Source organism: Aethina tumida, chromosome 3 (assembly GCF_024364675.1).
Source record: "Aethina tumida isolate Nest 87 chromosome 3, icAetTumi1.1, whole genome shotgun sequence".
Classification (NCBI taxonomy): domain Eukaryota; kingdom Metazoa; phylum Arthropoda; class Insecta; order Coleoptera; family Nitidulidae; genus Aethina; species Aethina tumida.
In genome coordinates this window covers 20,126,198-20,144,932 of record NC_065437.1, presented here as the reverse complement: position 1 = coordinate 20,144,932, position 18,735 = coordinate 20,126,198, and the positions used below count along the sequence as shown (strand labels likewise).

Sequence of the window (18,735 nt, the reverse complement as noted above, 5' to 3'; positions counted from 1 at the left end):
AACGTTTCAGGCTGCATTTTACTTTTAATTACTCCATTGTTCGAATAAAAATGTTTAATGGGATGAAAAGTCATTGGTTGGAAGATATGTCATTAGGAACAATGTAATTTAGAGTCGTTATTTATTTTTCATTTCCCGTTTTATTATTACCTTTACTAATCGCATTATCATTGTAATATTGAAAAATTAATTAGTATTTTTCTTGTAAACATTTTAATAAAATAATTATATTGGAATAAGTCTCATTCGTAAAAATTTTAAATTAAACTTAAATTTAAATTATATGAAAAAATATTGAAATTACAGTTTATTGTAATTAAACATTTGAAACATATGAAACTCCTTGTAGATGATTATTACTACTAATATTACATTTATTATTTAAAGTTGCTGAACTTAAGGGATTTGTAACATATGCTAACATCATTATTTATATTGTCTTATAATTTTTGGTATTCTATGGTACATTCGATTTTTCCCTTTTTTATATTCCGTTTCAGCATATTATATATTATTCGTGCATTAATACTTGAACATACAATTGTTTATAATATCTATTTGGAGAAATACGAATTATTTCTTTAAAAAACTAATTTTGTTTAAAAATCTACATACAAATAATATTTTGTTGGTAAAAAAATCTTGTAATATATTGATATTAATGATTCCTTGAAACTTTTCAAAAAGTATGTGAGTAGAATGTACAAAAAGAAATGCTTAATGGTTTATAAACACTATAAAATCATCAACCTACCATCTGTATTAACTGCTGACACATACTTCCATCCAAAGTACCGTACAATATCCAACATAACTTGCGCCTGATAGTAATCGGAGGGGACGACCCTTAGAAAGTAGTTAAATCTGCTCTTATCAGATAGATCCCGGGAGGTGGTTGAGTAACCGATTTGAGGCATGTGAAATAATTGCAGCAGATTCTGAACCTGCAAAGCGACCGAACTGGAACCGGGACCCACGACACCAATCAATGGGCCCCGGGTCTCGGACCCAGTTAAGTCGGCACATGAACTCAACGTTGAAACAGGTGTGATGGCGTCCCTAATGAGCTCGATGCTCTGCTGAAGCGCCACCGGTGCATACCAGCACTCGTCGCGTATTTCCACACCCAGCGTCACATTGGGCAATAAATTCGGATCCCTATTAATTTTGTCTAATGTTTGAAGTGTCACTTCGACCCTTTGGATGCCATACAGCTCACGGATGTCACCGCATTTAATGCCCAAACTGGCAATTAGTCTTGTCTTTGATGAGGGCTGGTGGTGCAGGGGAAAGAGAGCGCCTATTATGAAGTCGCCGTTAATGAAGGCCGATATTCGTTTGTCAGGTTCAGAGTTTTGTACCGCATCAAGGATCAATATGAAGACAGCCGTCTGAATAAATGTTGCTCTCCAAGGAACAGGCATTTTATAATTATTATGGATATTTTTCGTGTCTTCATTTTCGTTTTCTTCTGAAACAATAAATAAAACATATTAGGCTATACAACTACAAAAACTTCAGTAGCATAAATAAAGACATGAAATTATCAGAAAGTATCTCATTTTCTAACTTTTAATCAATCAATCAATTTATCAATTAAAAAATGTAAATAAATATAAATTTATCTACTTTAATTATTAATATTATATATACGTCATATATATTACTAGTATAATATTAAATAAATATTATTTGTTTTAACTGACAACATTTAAATTTATCAACATTTCTAATTATTTTAATATTTTCTTCTTATTGTAAAAATATAAATTGCTATATAATATTTTTATATATTCTTTAATAGTAATAATAACTTATTAAGTTTAAAGTTTGGAGACTTAAATTAAATAGTGCATTTCAAGTGTATGACTAATTGTATTTTTAAAAAATTTAAAATCATAATGAATGTAATTTTCAAAATGCAAATCAACAATTAGCTATTTATTAGATATACACATACAACAACTGGAATTGAGTGAACTGAATACTAATAAATCATGGCAGATAGATAAATAAATAATCTACATATATGATTTCAATTTATCGTATGTGTTGTAGCATATTCGGAGTGGTTAAAAACATATTGGTGTGAATTTAGCCGTTGGTACTGCGGTATATTTATGATGAATTTTTTAAATTGTAACTCTAATTATTTAGTACCATTTCACTTTGATGTCCATGCATTTTTTAAACCATATTTGGGTATTTTTTGATAATATTCAATGTTTTTTTTGGTTATAATTCTATTCCCCAATTTATGTTAGTCTATATTGAAAACTAAATAATATATTTACTAATTAAAGCTCCCTATATTTAATTAAATACCACATTTCACATAAAATTACCATAAGGTCGACCCTTCGTATACCTTCTGAGCTTTTATTATTCTCAATATTTAAGTATAAAGTATAAATTGCATTATATATTTTTGCTAATGTAACCGTTAGTATATTTACCTAATTAGAGAAGCACTCATGCAATATAAGAAAACAAAATAAACATGCAAATGATTAACATACATTATGTTAAATTAAGTTTCTGTGTTAGCTTCACATTTCGTGATATATAATATAGCAATAAAATTCATCATAAAGTGGATATTGCTAATGTATCTAAAGTGGAAAAGTTTTCGAAGCAAAAAACATTTTCCAAAGTCAGAATGTATTTATATTAAATTCAATATCGACTTCTTATACTTATATACGCAAAAAAGTTAATACCATAAATGTCAGGAATTATTTTTATAATTATTGGGTTGGCAACTAAGTAATTGCGGATTTTTTTTAGAAAATCAAAGACAATTTTTTCAAAGAACTAAATAACTTTACTCTGTAATACATTGCCCATTTTGATCAATGACCTTTTGCCATCTTTCAGGCAGCATCATAATCCCAAGTTAATAAAACTTCTTGTTTTTATTAGCAAAAAACTGAATCAGGTATGATTTGACATCATCATCATTGTTGAAAATTTTACCATTCAAGGAGTTTTGTAAAGATCGAAACACAAAGTAATTAAATGGTGCAAGGTCAGGACTATATGGTGGATGTGGCAAAACATCCCAACCCAATATGTGTGTGGCATTGCATTGTCATGATGGAATACAAAACCTTTTCGATTTGTCAATTCGGGCCGCTTTTCTTCAACTGCATTGTTTAATTTCATTAGTTCAACGTGGACAACAGAATTGATCGTTCGGTTAGGTGGTAAGAGTTTAAAGTAGACAATTCCTTTAAAATCCCACCAAACTGGTAACAAAACCTTTTTTGATGAATACCAGCTTTTGATGTTGTTTGAGCTGGTTCACCTGGCCTGCTCCACGGTCTTTTCCGCTTGATATTGTTGTAAACAACCCATTTTTCATTGCCAGTTATCAGTCGTTTTAAAAATGGATCATTTTCATTACGTTTCTTTAGCAAATCGCGGCGGTTAATGTGTTTCTTTCAGTTCGTGAGGAACCCATGTATCGAGGTTTTGAACATAGTCAAGTTGTTTTAAGTGATTTTCAATGCATGTATGTGATACCTGAAACTTCTCTGCAATCTCATGTGTTGTACTGTGACAATCCGAATCGATTATTGCTTTGATTAGGTCGTCACAAACTTCAACTGGACGACCAGAGCGTTGTTCATCTTTGAGTGAAAAATCACCAGAACGAAATTTAGCAAACCAATTTTGAAACTGCCGTTCTTTTACGGTTTCGTCGCCATAAACAGCACATAACTTTTTGTGAGCTTGCGATACGTTTTTCCCTTTGCGGAAATAAAAAAGCAAAATATGACGAAAATGTTCCTTTTGATCTTCCATTTTTCAACGAACGCCAAACGAAAACTACGCAACCGATCAAAAAACTTTTTTTACTGATTGATAGCTGAATTTCCAACTATCAAATAACGAAATGTGTTTTACATTTGGACTACGCCAGCAAACTTAAACATTCAATTGAAGCCATCATGAGTGAAATCCACAATGACTTACTTGCCAACCCAATATAAACAACTTTAAATAACATTAACATTAATTTCATCAGAAAAAACAGTTACTTTAAAAAACACATTATGGTTCTAAAGTAAAAATATTGATTAGAAAATGTATATTAATTTTGGATTATTCAACAGACCGTTTATGCCAAATAAAGCCATTATTTAAAACCGCCACCAAATAAAAGACAAACCGCAGCTTACAGACATTCTTAAATTTTCTGACGATAAGAGGCACTTTCAGTTAAAGCCGTTCGCCTTTCTCTGCCGGAAGACTTTTCGCAGACTTCAGCCAAGTCTCTTTAAGTGATACATACAATAACATTAAATGACTGTTTTTTATTTTAAATTAAAAGTTGCATTAAGAGAATATATATATTGATATATTTTTTGTCGAAATAATTTTATTTTTTATTATCGGCTCAATTTTTCCATCTAAAATGAGATGCAAAGTAGAATTTTGTAATTATTCTGTATTAAAGTTTAAAGTGGAGCACTAATTACGCCTTAATGAGTAAACGTTCAAATTTTCTTAATAAATTTTATTAAATGTGCTCATTTAAATAAAATAAAATACTTCCAATTAATTTTGGATGTTCATTTTATGCATTTAAAAGTAGATTTCGGTCAATAGGAATTACAAACCGAATTACTGAAAATATTGCAGAATGCATTTGGATAATTAAAAAAGGATTTATGTAAAAATTATAGTAGTATAATCGAAATTAAATTCCTAATTTAAAATAAATAACGTCATTTACATTAATTTGGTGAAATTTGCTTCATTGCACGGTATTTCAATTTTATATGGATTCGCTTATTTTGACATTTGCGAATTGAAAAATTTTCCGATAGTTATGCTTCTACAAGCATAAATAAACTTGTTTGAAATGAGAATTATTTAGTGATTGTTTTCGACTACCTGTCATCTTGCGTTTCTAGTTTTAATTTCTAAATGGCATTAATGACGTCTCCTATTATTTCCGCCTAACAAAACTGAACACAGGAATATTGAAGTAATTTTATATTTCTCTTTAATTACAATTGTCATATAACCTAAATTGGTTTAAATTGTTATGAATGTTTTTGATATATTTTAATATAATTACCTTTGTATATTTTAACGATGAACTTTTAATAAAAACATTATTTAATTCTCAACTCGTCACTTACGTATTTTTGATTTTAATTAATCATTGTCAGATTATAAATGAACTGGACACCAGTGCATTCTTTAATTATAAATAGACATCAATTTTAACTTGAACAGACGATGCTTGAATGGTACATCAGGCCATATTTTTTAAAAATTCATTTTGCGTGTAAAATATGGTCAGACATTTGTATGAATTTAAAGTAGAACGAATTCAGAGGTCCGAAAGTAATATTGCTCTGATATTGAACTTTTCGTGACGGTTTCTTCCTAACACAAATTCGTTAGAATATGCATGACTAATTATTTTATGCTTGAAAAAATATTATTTAACTTTAGAATATTTGTAAAGATATATTTAATTAAAATAATATTTATTTAAATGGAACATATTTACGTACAATTACTTTTTTTTAAGCCTATGTATAACTATAAGTGGTCGAACTGGCAATGAAACAGGTTGAGTGGTAATAGAATTTTCGTAGTGCAAATGGGGCTAATTGTTGGTTGATTGATTGAAATTGGTACTCAACATGTCAATAGTCATATCAACATTCACAAGAGGACGGTAATCACATGGAAAATATTTGACTATGTTTGCGAATGATGAATCATTATGAATGAATTATTATTTCAAAACAACTAATTTCATGAAATCAAATACATTTAAAAATTTACCCATTTATCATATTTTATCATTTGCTGATTAACACTAACATTTTGACAATGATAATGTACATACACTACGCCGTATTTCTCTATCAACACATACTGTATATTTCCACATATATATTGGTGTATAAAGAATGAAATCTCACACGTCAATAGTTTTTAAACACATAACAAATTAACATAATTAATCACAAATGCCACTGTGAGCTTACTAAGTAGCTTTCTAATCTGGTCTTGCAGAGCAGTACACAGGTTCGATTAATTATTGACTAAATTTGATTATCTGCAAGGAAATGTTGCTTATCTTGTTTCCTGTTAGACTTTTAATAGAATTTTTTTCGGTAAATCGGCTTCTTATGTAACAGTGAGTATAAGGTAAATAATGAAACACCTTGTATAGCACAAAACATCAGTTTCTTAATGTAAAAAATTGATACCTAGGAAAAATGCTATTAATATCGTCTGTGACGATAAAATTTATTGGATTACCACAGGAACCGTAACAATATAACATTGTAGCACAAGGAAAATAAAATATAAACTAAATCAATTTAGATAATTATTTGGCAGTATATTCGTAAGTTTATCTAGTGATTACTTCCGAGAACATAAAAACAATGATTTCACAACGCCCTTACCTAAACCTTAGATACTTACATACTGCAGAATATTATTAGTAAAATATGAATAGTGCTGTAACATTATGGAAATCTCTTAATGATGTCTATTGACCAAATTAATTTGATATGTAATCCATAGACAGATTACGACATTGATCAACTTTTCTTGTAATAAAAATAATATATAAAAACTTGAAAATATACTAAGTAATATGAATAATTTATGTTTAGTAAAATAATAATTTTCCACTATTTTTTATACTTTCAATAAAGATTTTTGAAATGTTTATAAAGAATTAACCTAATTAACTGCTTGACATTTTTGAATGAATTTTTATGAAAATAATTATTAACTATGTTGACTGATTTATGTGCGAGAAAATTATGGTAATAACCATTGTCGTAACAATTATATTATTAATTAACAGCTTAATTGATGTATAAATCTTCATAATTTCATCATAATATAATCATAATAATGTAATTTAGAGATCAGAATATATCAGTCTCGTATCACATCATTGTAACTATGATGAATTTGATTTGATTTGTTTGTAAAATATTTTAATAGGATGAACTTATAAAATTTTTGAGTGTAATTACATAAAATCAAACACACTTAAAAATTTCCTCATTTACCATATATGTATACCAAAATAATCCAATAGTTTAATGTACAAAACAAATATTAAATCCACACTGCAATTAAATAACACGAAACGTTATGATACAATTATAAATTTACTGATTGACACTGACATTTTGACATGTATAATGTACAACCACTACACTATAATTCTCTATCAACACATACTATATATTTGCACATATAAATTAGTGTGTAAAGTCTCAAATCTCACACGCCAATAGTATTCAAACAGATACCAAATTAACATAATCAATCACAAATGCCAGTGAGAGCTTACTAAGTAGCTTTCTAATCTGGTCTTGTAGAGCAGTACACAGGTTCAATTAATTATTGACCAAATTTAATTAACTGCGAGGAAATGTTACTTAGAGTATGACAGTATGTTAATACCATGCATGAATAATTTGATCATTTATGTAACTTTTACAAATATTTTTCAATTTCACAAGTTTCTTATTCTCGTATCTTATTGTTAACAATTTTAGTCACATAGTCATAGTCACAAAGTTGTGTCTAAATTTTATCATTACATTGCCTGTCATATGCATTTATTGTTCAATGACAAATAATTTGTGTTATTAATCTTAATGTTTTTTATACATTTTATAAATTATCGGAATTGTCCTGAAATACAGATGAATAATTAACATTAATCAAATCATGGGTGCTCTAAAAAAGAGGAAATATCCACATCAGTTAATAAAAATGATTTATATCAATTTAATCTCATCCTGTATTTCAACACATCATTAATCAAACAGTGTAAAACAGTAATTCGTTTTGTGCAAGGAAGAAGAGAGTAATGTCACAATCGCCTTTATTAAAAAACGTTTAAATAATATTTATTTAATATAAACTTTAATTGAGTTTTGTTGTACCCAGCTATTACACCGTAGTTGCTATAACATGCAACTCGTTCCACTTTATATGCATCTAAACTGAGCAGCGGAAAATTATGAAATTAGATTTCCAACTTTTATTTAAGTGTTCTTCACTGAATTTTCTAATAAATAAAACACAAACTCAATTTTTCCAGCACACTAAAAAGTTGAATTTGTAGCAAAAAATGTTGTAAAATAAAGTAGAAATTCAGTGAGGAGTAAATGTCGTTATCTATGTTCTTTTCAGAGACATTTCATAGCAAAAAATAATGCAAATAGTCGATTGAAAAATGTGGTAACACAATTATTGCAGGTCTACTTTTATAAATTTAATTGTTGCATGTGTAAACTATATATAACATGTTGCTGAACGGGATTATATAATTAATATATAATTGTATACATGATCATGTATTGCAAATAATTAGATAACAGACATATTGTAAATTCATGACTAGATTCGAGAATGAAGCAGATTATATTATATCTATTGAAAACCATTTTTATTATAACATTAATAACTTAAATAATTTTTACATGTGTTTCAGCCACAGGTGGTCACATGTTACGTTCTTTACGAGAGCGGTACTTTAAATTGTGGCAAAAATAGATATTCTTACCTTTGAACTGATAAATTTTGCCTATGAAATTTCTGATTTAATATATAGTAAAATAGCAATTTGGTAATAAATTTCAACGACTTGTTGAAAAAATGAAACAACATTCTGTCTTGAATTATTTTTTCGGTTCAAACAGAATTGCATTTGAATAATAAATTACTTCAGGAAGCGACCGAGAAGTTCCCATTTTATGAAATAAGCATTCAGCAATAAAAAAATTCAAATTTACGGCTTGAAAATATAAGAACCAGAAGAAACAGATAACTCGGCATTCGGGCGCGTCGCATCAAACATTTATCCGAAAAGTGAGACGTCGTGCCTGATCAAAAGGCCATGACCATTTGATTTTTCTGATTCATATTCGAAAAAGGTTCGCATATAGAGTGCATAATTCAAAAAAATGGCTGCAGGTTATGTAGACATATTCCCGGTGAATATTGTCGTTGCTCTGAAACAATATCATACACCGTTTTATATTTTCTTTCACTTGCCTCACAGATAAATGAACTTCGTGAATCGTTTTCGCCTCAACCATTTTGCACGTAAAAGGCTTCAGAAACATATTTGTTCGAGTTTTTGGGCCATTTATTTTAACAGAATTTTGCCGTCTGCACTAATGCACGTTAAATTTTCAAATTTTGTTTCGGTGAATTCTGAATTTTATATATGTGTGATATATAGAATAATAATATAATGTATAGTGATATGTATTATATTATATTTTAGCATTGTGTATTATTAATTGTATATAGTATATTAATATTGTTACATTTTTTATTCGAGAGAAAATTGATTACGATAAGAATTTTAATATATTAATAATGATATTAATGATTAACTTTTTACAATTTTCTTTCCTTATTTATTTTCAAGGGTCCATAAAAATAAGAATAAATAAAAGTTTAAATTAAATAACTTACCTTGGAACTGTATGAAATAGAAAACTCCCCTTTTGATACATTATTTAAAAATAAAATGTACTCTCAGTTCAAAGTCTTGTTGTTCAGTAATAAGAATAATCAACATAATAACTTTTAAATTTTATATAAAAATGTAATGTTTCTTTATATAATTCTTGGATTACTTTAATTATAAGTACAAAGCCACAGAGAATATAGCTATTGAGTAAAACTACATAACATAAAGTAAATTTTGTACATAATTTATAATTAAAACAAATATTATTTCATATTTATAAAATGTCAAAGTTATTTTAATTATAAATTTTTGATAATGAATGATCCGTTTCCATAGTTCCATCTACTAATTTCTATATTTACTGGTCTGTAACATTATTCATTATCAGTGAAGTCAAATTAAATTGTATTGTAATTGTTTGTATGAAAATATTGCAGATAATTTTATGTTTAATTAACTGTATATCTGTGCCTACCAACAAATAATACGGCATTTTAGAACAACTAATTATTACTTTAAAATGTAAAATTATATATATTCAAACATACAGAATGTTTCACATCGATAAATTGACTTAATGTATCAATGAGTATCTGTTTAAAATTTTTCGGAAGTTGTGAAATACCCTGTATAGTACATAACATCAGTTACTAAACATAAAAAATTTGATGACTGATAAAATTGCATTTAATGGGGTAGTTGGTGCATAATTGAATTGTAAAATTTACTGTATTGGCACAGTATACGTTCAATATAAAAATATAACATTGTAGAACTATCTATGAACAAAATAATCAGTTTAGATAATTGTATGGCGGTGTATTAATAAGCTTATCTAATAATTACTTTCATAAAAACAATATGTTCACTACTATTTTACCTAAACCTTGACATAATTAACGAATATGAGTATTTATACTACGGAATATTACTAGTAAAATATGAATAGTGCTGTATCACTATGGAGATCATTTTAGGATGTCTATTTACCTAATTAATTTGTTATGTAATCTGTATCGTATTAATGTATGATAAATGATGATGATGAGCAATTTTTTGTAATAAAAACAATAAGAACTTGAAAATATAATATATTAAGTAATTTAATTATTTTAAGTTATGTTTAGTAAAAGAATAATATTTCTCAATTTTTTAATTAATTTAATCAATATTTTTCAAAATGTTAATTAATCAAGTTAATTAATGTTGAATTCAATATTATTTTTAAGAATATATTTATTAAGTATGGTGATATTGAACCCTTACATTAATAATCATTGTCATGACAATTATATTATTAATCAATAGTTTAATTGGTGTATGTATGAATTTTCATTTAATCCACTAAATTTTTAAATTTATAGTAATACATTATTATACCGATGATTAATACCCATTAATTTATAAAATTTGTTGTATTATACACCTAAAATACTATTTTATAAAATTGTTAATATAAAAATAATTATTTTTTTAATGAGATCTAATAACTAGGTTAATGTTTAAAAACGACATTTTTATTCAACGTTTTACCATTAAATTTTAGAATATTTCAATAAAATATACGTGTGCACAAAAAACCATTCGGTAATTTTTTACTGCACCCTCTCTGCATGGGATCAAGGCAAAGCTTTTAATCCAATAAATATTGCAATGGGTATAAAGCTCGACCATCCAGGCGCGCAAACGATAAATTGCTGAAGATAATTTAACAATAGGCAATTGCCGCTTTATATAGTAAACTATATTAAAATCCCTTTGTCAGGTTTTTCATCGATCTGAAGTTTTCTCGTTCAACAGGTGGTAATTGACCCGATTATGTTAACAAGGCTTACTGTGTTTAAAGATGGATAAAAATGTAAAACTAATGTCGTTATGAGTTTGTAAATTCCCCCGCTATTGTAATTAAGTGATTTAATTATAGTTTTTTCCCAATTGTGATGAAATATGGGGACAGATGTGCATTTATCAAAATTATTCATTTGGGTTTATTCTTGGACGCACTTTATATAAAATGAAACCAGGTCAAGTAAGTTATTTTTTCATAGAAAATTTCAAATTTTATAAATCAATATTAATCGCAGTCATTTATTGTCTCAGGGATCCTACTTATTTTTTTAATTATCATCCACTACAAATTTACATGCGATTCGAAAAAGCAATCGATGAGGAAAACAAACTAATTTTAATTGCAAGATTTGTTGGATACACATTCTAATTTGCACTCTACGTTGTTGGAACAATATGTCTTTGTGGTTGCAATCAATAAACTCTTGAATCGCTGGTGTACGGCAACGTAAACCGTTCTACTCTAGTTTCTAAAAATAATTCATTACAACATTTGACATCGTAATAAATCTGGCAGTGCGGAAAATTTATATTCAGTTTAAACTAAGTGACACATACAACTTTCATTAGGAAACTTTGTACTTTGGTGTAGGTATTACATTTCAATATTGACATTTACTAAAATTTACTTTATACTAAGGAAGTGAGATGTCCCATAGACAGATATAGAAAAGGAAATATAATACACTAAACAACACACAAATATCCCACTATAAAGTTCTTTTTATACATAATTAATATAATCTATTTAGTTTTATATTACTATGAGCATGTTTTATAATAACAATATTTCATGATTCCATTGATGTATGAAATATTTGATTACAAAATGGGCACGTTTATTTTTTAAAATTGCAGTTTTATAATTGGATCTGTCGTAACAAACGAGTTTCATTGTAAAATACGTAAATTAGTAATCAACATATGTTATACATTTTTCCAGACAGCAGGCAAACACTTTTTTTTACCTGTAAACTTCCAGATATTTAAGCAATGTTAATTTTTAATTAAAATTTAAATTAAAATGAAAACGAAATGAAACAAGTACACTCTCAAACCATCGTTGCGCACCCGATTGAAACGAGAGTTTCATAAAGTTATCGAAAACTAATTTTGAAAACATCTGTCCTCGTAATTACACCGATAATCTGAATAAAAGTTGTCTTATTGAGGTAGAAAATCCATCAGCGGAATTTTGTCTAGGAAAATTGAATTAGAGTCCAAGTCGAAAGATCGCATTCTCTATAAATCTTGTTCAGGAAAAATTACTTTATTTCAAAAAATCAATTTTCGATTAACTACAGCGATTTAAATTCCATCTGTCCGACTTGTCTAGGGAATTCGGAAATGTTTCAATATTGATTATTGATGTTACGCTATTTTGACTTGTAACCGCGCTTAACTAAAGGAATAATTTGTAATTGAGTTTAAAGTCACTTACTTATCAAGTAACCTCAGAAGTAAATGGCGACATCAAAAACTTACGCACATTAATGATTCATGAATTAATGTAAATGTACAACATATATACTTGGAGAGTACCATTTAGTCTGTTTATTGCTTTTAATGTGTCATACACATTTATGAGACGGAACCTTTCCGGATTGTCCCCTTTTGAATATTTGATAAAAACTTCTATTAAGCTCTTATATGAGATCTTTCAATTTATGTTATTTTAAAAGTCTGGTAAAATATTTCGAAAATACCCATACTTTAAATATCTTAAATAAATATTATATGACGAATAAACAAATAAAAAGGAAACAGATTTGGTATATATTTATGGGTAAATATATAAACATTTAATTATATTTTAATTCATTTTGAGAATTGATTTGAGAATTGTTCAATTTAGTACAGGTGCACTCAAATATAAATTATATTACATTAAATATTTCAATTCTCTACTAACAATTAATTGACTAACAATAATTTATTTGATTCTGAAAAGAGATAAAGTAATTCAATAAAATAATTCTTATAGGAATAAATATATATTATATTATTGAAAAATATATTTTGAGATGTTCTATAATAATAATTATAGTATAAAAGTAAATATTGAAGGAGAACTTTTTTGAGTTTAACCAACCAATTAACTTATAATAGTGTAATGTACGCTTTAAAATATACAAATATATTAAATTCTTTAATTTGGAATCCGCACTGAAATTCCCATGAAATGAAATTCTTAATTTACCTACACAGAAATAACAGGCATATTTTTGTGAAATGTAGTACGTAAAAAATACAGGTTTTAAAATAATTTTTATTTATTATTTGCAATGAATAAAAGTTTATCATAAAGTTAAAAGGGGCACATAAAATATCAATAAATGTTCGTTTGATGTAGTAGCTAACTGCAAGTTTACTCTAGGGTATGATAAACTTACAAATGCAATAAAATAAATAAAAAAAAGCCTCAATAACACAAATTTCGTATATACAATATACTAAATAAAAGACAATTTTTTCTATCTATAAATATCATTATAGAATTACATTTTAAAAGACTTAAATCATATTTATTTCACTCAAAATAAAAGCTTAAAAGAATTTTGTTCATCTTCTACGATTAAATTCTACTTGAATACAGTGAAATGTGTTTGGAATAATGTCATCATGGCACATATTGTATTTGTAAAGCTGAATTCTATGTCTATGTTTACATTATTGTCAGATATTGGAACAAAACAATCTTAACCAAACAACTAGCTCATATTAAATATTAATAATCAAACAATTTACATTTAAGTGAAAGCAATTATGAAATATTTCTAAAAATGTTGTACATAATGTATATAATTAGAAATAAAGTTAATCAATGGTCAAATATTTATTTACTATTAGGAGTGTTCTCATTACACAACAGAAAAAATTTAATAACCAACACTATTTTTAAAAATTTGGTGGATGCGCTTTAGTGTACAGATGATTTGCATAAATCATTGTTCCGATGCGCACCATTTGAATAAGTCAAATAAAATCGAGATAAGATATTGATTCAATAACGGAAAAGCATAAACACTGGAATTTTACTTCTGAATTCTAATATACTTAGGTTTCGTAATCTCGACATAAATATTCAAAATGTTCGTAAAATACATAATTATATTAGATTATTTAATGATTTTTGTTAACATTAATAACATAATTTTATCTAATTTGTGTAAAATTGCTTTGAAACAAGAAATTCTAGGAACAAATAAAACATACATGTTCTTTTATGATTAGGAGTAAAAATAATAAACATTTATTCATTCTTTGTATCTTCCACATTCCCTACAAATTATTTCTTTAAAACGTGTTGTATTATAATTTAGCTGAATAAATGTGTACACAAGCACACAAGTGCTTTCAACCCAGCATGCACTCCAAAATTGTAACTGATGTTGACGTTCGGAATTAAGTTAAGTGTCTTCCAGATCCACAGCAGAATATCGCATTTACAAATTTAAGTAAACTGTTGTAAATGTAACTGAAACGTCATAATTTATGCTTTATAAAGTGTGTTGCTGTGGTAGATGTTACAGAAATTAGTTCTTAAATATAATTACAGAATAAATAAGTAGGTACTCTGTGATTTAAAAGTTTGCACTTGTTACACTTTTCACACACTATTTCGATGAGTATTAATTAACTAGAGCTAACTTTGTTTTGTAGTTGCTTTTTTATTTATAATAGGTTTTGTTTCTAAATGTATCCAACTTTGATTAGATTCTCCTTACTTCACACTTACGTTAATCTTTAAAAAAGTTACTGTTTTAACTACAAAAAATATATACTTTTACAGAGAATTCTGTAAATGCTCTAAGGTGTGCAAAATTACTTTCAGCTGTTCTTATTCAGTAAATTTATTTTATTTAATTAATCAGAAATAAAATCAAATAGTTTCCACAGGTTACATATGCAGGGCAATACTTCGTAGAGATAATTGAATTTCGATTATAAAAAAATCTCACGTTTTCCTATTTCCTGTGTCTAAAGTAAACATAGGTTAATTTAACAATCCAATTTTCAAATGCCAATATATGTTTAATAGGACTTCAATTCAATAAATACACACAATTCAGGCATATTCTAAAATACATACAGAAATTTTGATCAAAAATTAATGCAATTTAAATAATAATAATCAAAAGTAATATTAAAAGTTAATTAAATGTAAAGTAGTATTTATTGTTGCAAAAATAACTAGTATTGTTTTAAAATTAAAAAAAAAATATATTAAAATTAGAAATGTTCTCTTAACTTTAAGATTTTTTTACATAACTCTGGATTTGTGTATTCGGGTCAGTTGAAGACAAAAATCATACTCATCTTTTTCAAAATTACAAGGAATTTCAATTAGCCAGTTTTCATCTGTTTACCAAGTTTATATGAATGAATAATATTGAGATTTAACTATTTATCCTGTATGGTACATCAGACAAAATGAAAAACCGAAAAACATACATTTGCTATTATCTTGGTAATGGCACAAATGAAAAAAAAAATGAAAAGATGATTTTCGTATTCAGCATGCCCGAATTAATCTATAGATATGTAAAACAGACATTCTCTATTTTTAATGAAAATTAGTGTAATGTAAAGTAATGTAAGTACTTTACGTGTGCGATAAATATTGTATAAATTAAACATATCATTCTTTTCTTTCTTATCTTTTTCATATCATTTACTGTTACATGCATGTTTCATAATTATTTAATATTAAAATTATTAAACTGTAATCAAATTTTTGAGAATTGTATAACATTGTAACGTTAACTCATAAAAAATGTTTACCATTTGTTGAATTTAACCATTCATTATACCGTTCTTTCATTAAAAACAAAAGAATGGACATGTTAAAAGTTTAACAACACAATTTCTTTCGAGGTCTGAATTTAAATTTATGACATCATAAACGTCTAGTGAAAAGTGGGGAAAACACTCTCACCGGTTTATTTCTTCAGTATAAAGAATATTCGTAATAACGGGTGCAAACTACAAATTTAGGGGTACATTTAATTATGAAATGGGTAATATTAACATGTAAGTTGTGACTTGAATTAGTGAGGATCTACAGAGTACAGAATGCGTTATAAGGAGGTAATAGCAACAGAATATCAGGGGACGAGGTGCGTGCACGAAACTAATAATATGCAAATTAAAATTGTTCCAAGACAAATTAGTACAAGAGTATTTACATTAGAATATATATTTAAATCTAAATTATAAATTGTGTAATAGAATTTAAATGGTATTAATTTAAAATGTTTTTAAACTCCGTTTGCTAATAGCAATTTTATTAATGATATTATTTTATGTAAAATATCAAGTGTAATATCAGTTATAAAAATGGCGCATGCGACAATTATATTATACTAATAATCTTATAATATCATAATAATTTTTATTTATTTAATATTCTATTAAAATTTCTTAAATTTAAACTTCTTATAAAATTTTGTTCACATTTACAGATGCAACCCCCTCATTACGAGAATATGATTTTCCCATTCAATCAACAAGTGTATGCGTAGTTATTTTTGCTGCTTACCTCATTTAAACACTTTTAACAGTTTAAGTGATTGCCATTTTACATGCAACTTAACGTAATTAACCTAATTTTATGATTTTATAATGTCCACAGTCTTGCAACACTTTCATAGAAGAAAATATATGGCGTTCAAATTAATTATTGTTGATATTATAATAATAAAATAAATTTAAATTAAATTATAAATATCTTTAATATATTTATTTAACATTATTGTTTCTGTTTGCTGAATACAAAGTAAATTAATTCTGATAAAATAAAGTAATTATAAATATATAAATTATAATTATTAATAATGATTATTAAATAAAATTAAACTTTAACTAAATTTAACTATATGTTAATATAGAGAATTATGTTTCGATTAATTTTTATTTATAAAATTAAGTTAAATGTTAATCATGCGGATAAATGTCTAATTATTAATAAATAAATATATTAATCTAATGTTTACTAGTTTGTTACTTAATTTAAAGGAAATTATACGTTTATACAGTGTATATATAATCGTGTATTGAGGTAGAATGTTCATTTAAAATGAAATGAACTTTTACAACTAACTTTTAATGAGTAAAAATGTACTTTTTTTAATTGTTTTACTTAAACTACGAAACGATTATTTTCTCGTAACTAGTAAATTAGATTTGAGTAACGAAAAATATATCGGACGTGTCGGACGGTGAAAATACAGCAAGTTTCACTAATAAAATAACATTTTTAACGACTGCGGTTTTTCAGTAAAACCTTCGGACTTTTTACTGACTTTTCCTTTACATTACTGTCATGATTAAAGTCGAAATATCGTTCACGTTCTCACCGTGGAACAAAAGAAGTGTGAAAATGTGTTTCGTTCCTTTAAGTATTATATTACATTAAGCTTTCATCAACACCAGTCAACTAAAATAAAATAATTTTATATATAGATACATATGTAAACATGAAGTAATATAAAATTAACTGAAATCAAATTCATCCTACTCTCAAGAGAAAGGACATGTATGATAGTTTGTTACAATTATGTTAAATCTGTAGTTGACCTTATTAAATTGTTTAAAAGAGCGCTAATGTGTATACGTAAATTTAGCAGTTGTTGCTTAGACAACTTTAAATATCTTTGTCTGGCTTCCCAGACATTACATTTAATTGTCATTTATATTATTTATTAAAATAATTATTATTTTTTATTAGTTATATAAAATAATAAAATATATTAATTAAATTATATAATTTCATTTTAGTTTTCTGTTAAATAGTTTAATTCGCTTTTATTAAATTTAATATGTAACCTTACACTATGTCAAAATCGTTAAAACTAAATAGATGACTAAAGGTTTTGAAACAAAATATGTGTTATAAAATCAATCAATGATATCATATCCCAATATTGTTAAAATAAAAGATTTATGTGTTTTAAAAAATATACTTAAATTTATTATTTATAAATCAAAGTAAGTTAGTCGAAAGGATTTATGCGTTTTATCTCCGGATGAAATATTACTTTAGGGAACACCCTCAATAACAGCTAGACAAATATAAATTTTCGTTTATCCCGCCCGAAATTATTTTAATTAATTGTGAATTAAAACGCATTTCTTAACATGTCAGAGACAGCTGCTTTAATTAATTAGTGCTTTCAGTAAGACAACACAAAAATAATATTGTAACACTGTAACGAAGACACTTTGTATGGAAAAATAAAGAAATAAATTGCACCGCAATTAAATTTAAAAAGAATTTTCATTTCTTTCACCAACCGCAAAGTATAATCGCATTATCATTGTAGGATTGTAACTAACGAGAATATTAAATATATTTTATAAAGTTGGCGAATGAATCACGTTATTTAATATAT

The 18,735-nt window shown here is 26.6% G+C and overlaps 1 protein-coding gene across 1 annotated transcript in view; it reads right to left on the bottom strand.

The window, feature by feature from the left end:
- The window catches only part of LOC109603416 (metabotropic glutamate receptor 5-like), a 45,365-nt gene that overhangs the window by 24,325 nt on the left and 2,305 nt on the right, over window positions 1-18,735 (bottom strand). The window contains exon 2 of the mRNA XM_049964704.1: window positions 755-1,471. Coding sequence (XP_049820661.1) covers window positions 755-1,424 — 670 coding nt within the window. The 5' untranslated portion in view covers window positions 1,425-1,471. The remainder of the gene's footprint in view (window positions 1-754; window positions 1,472-18,735) is intronic.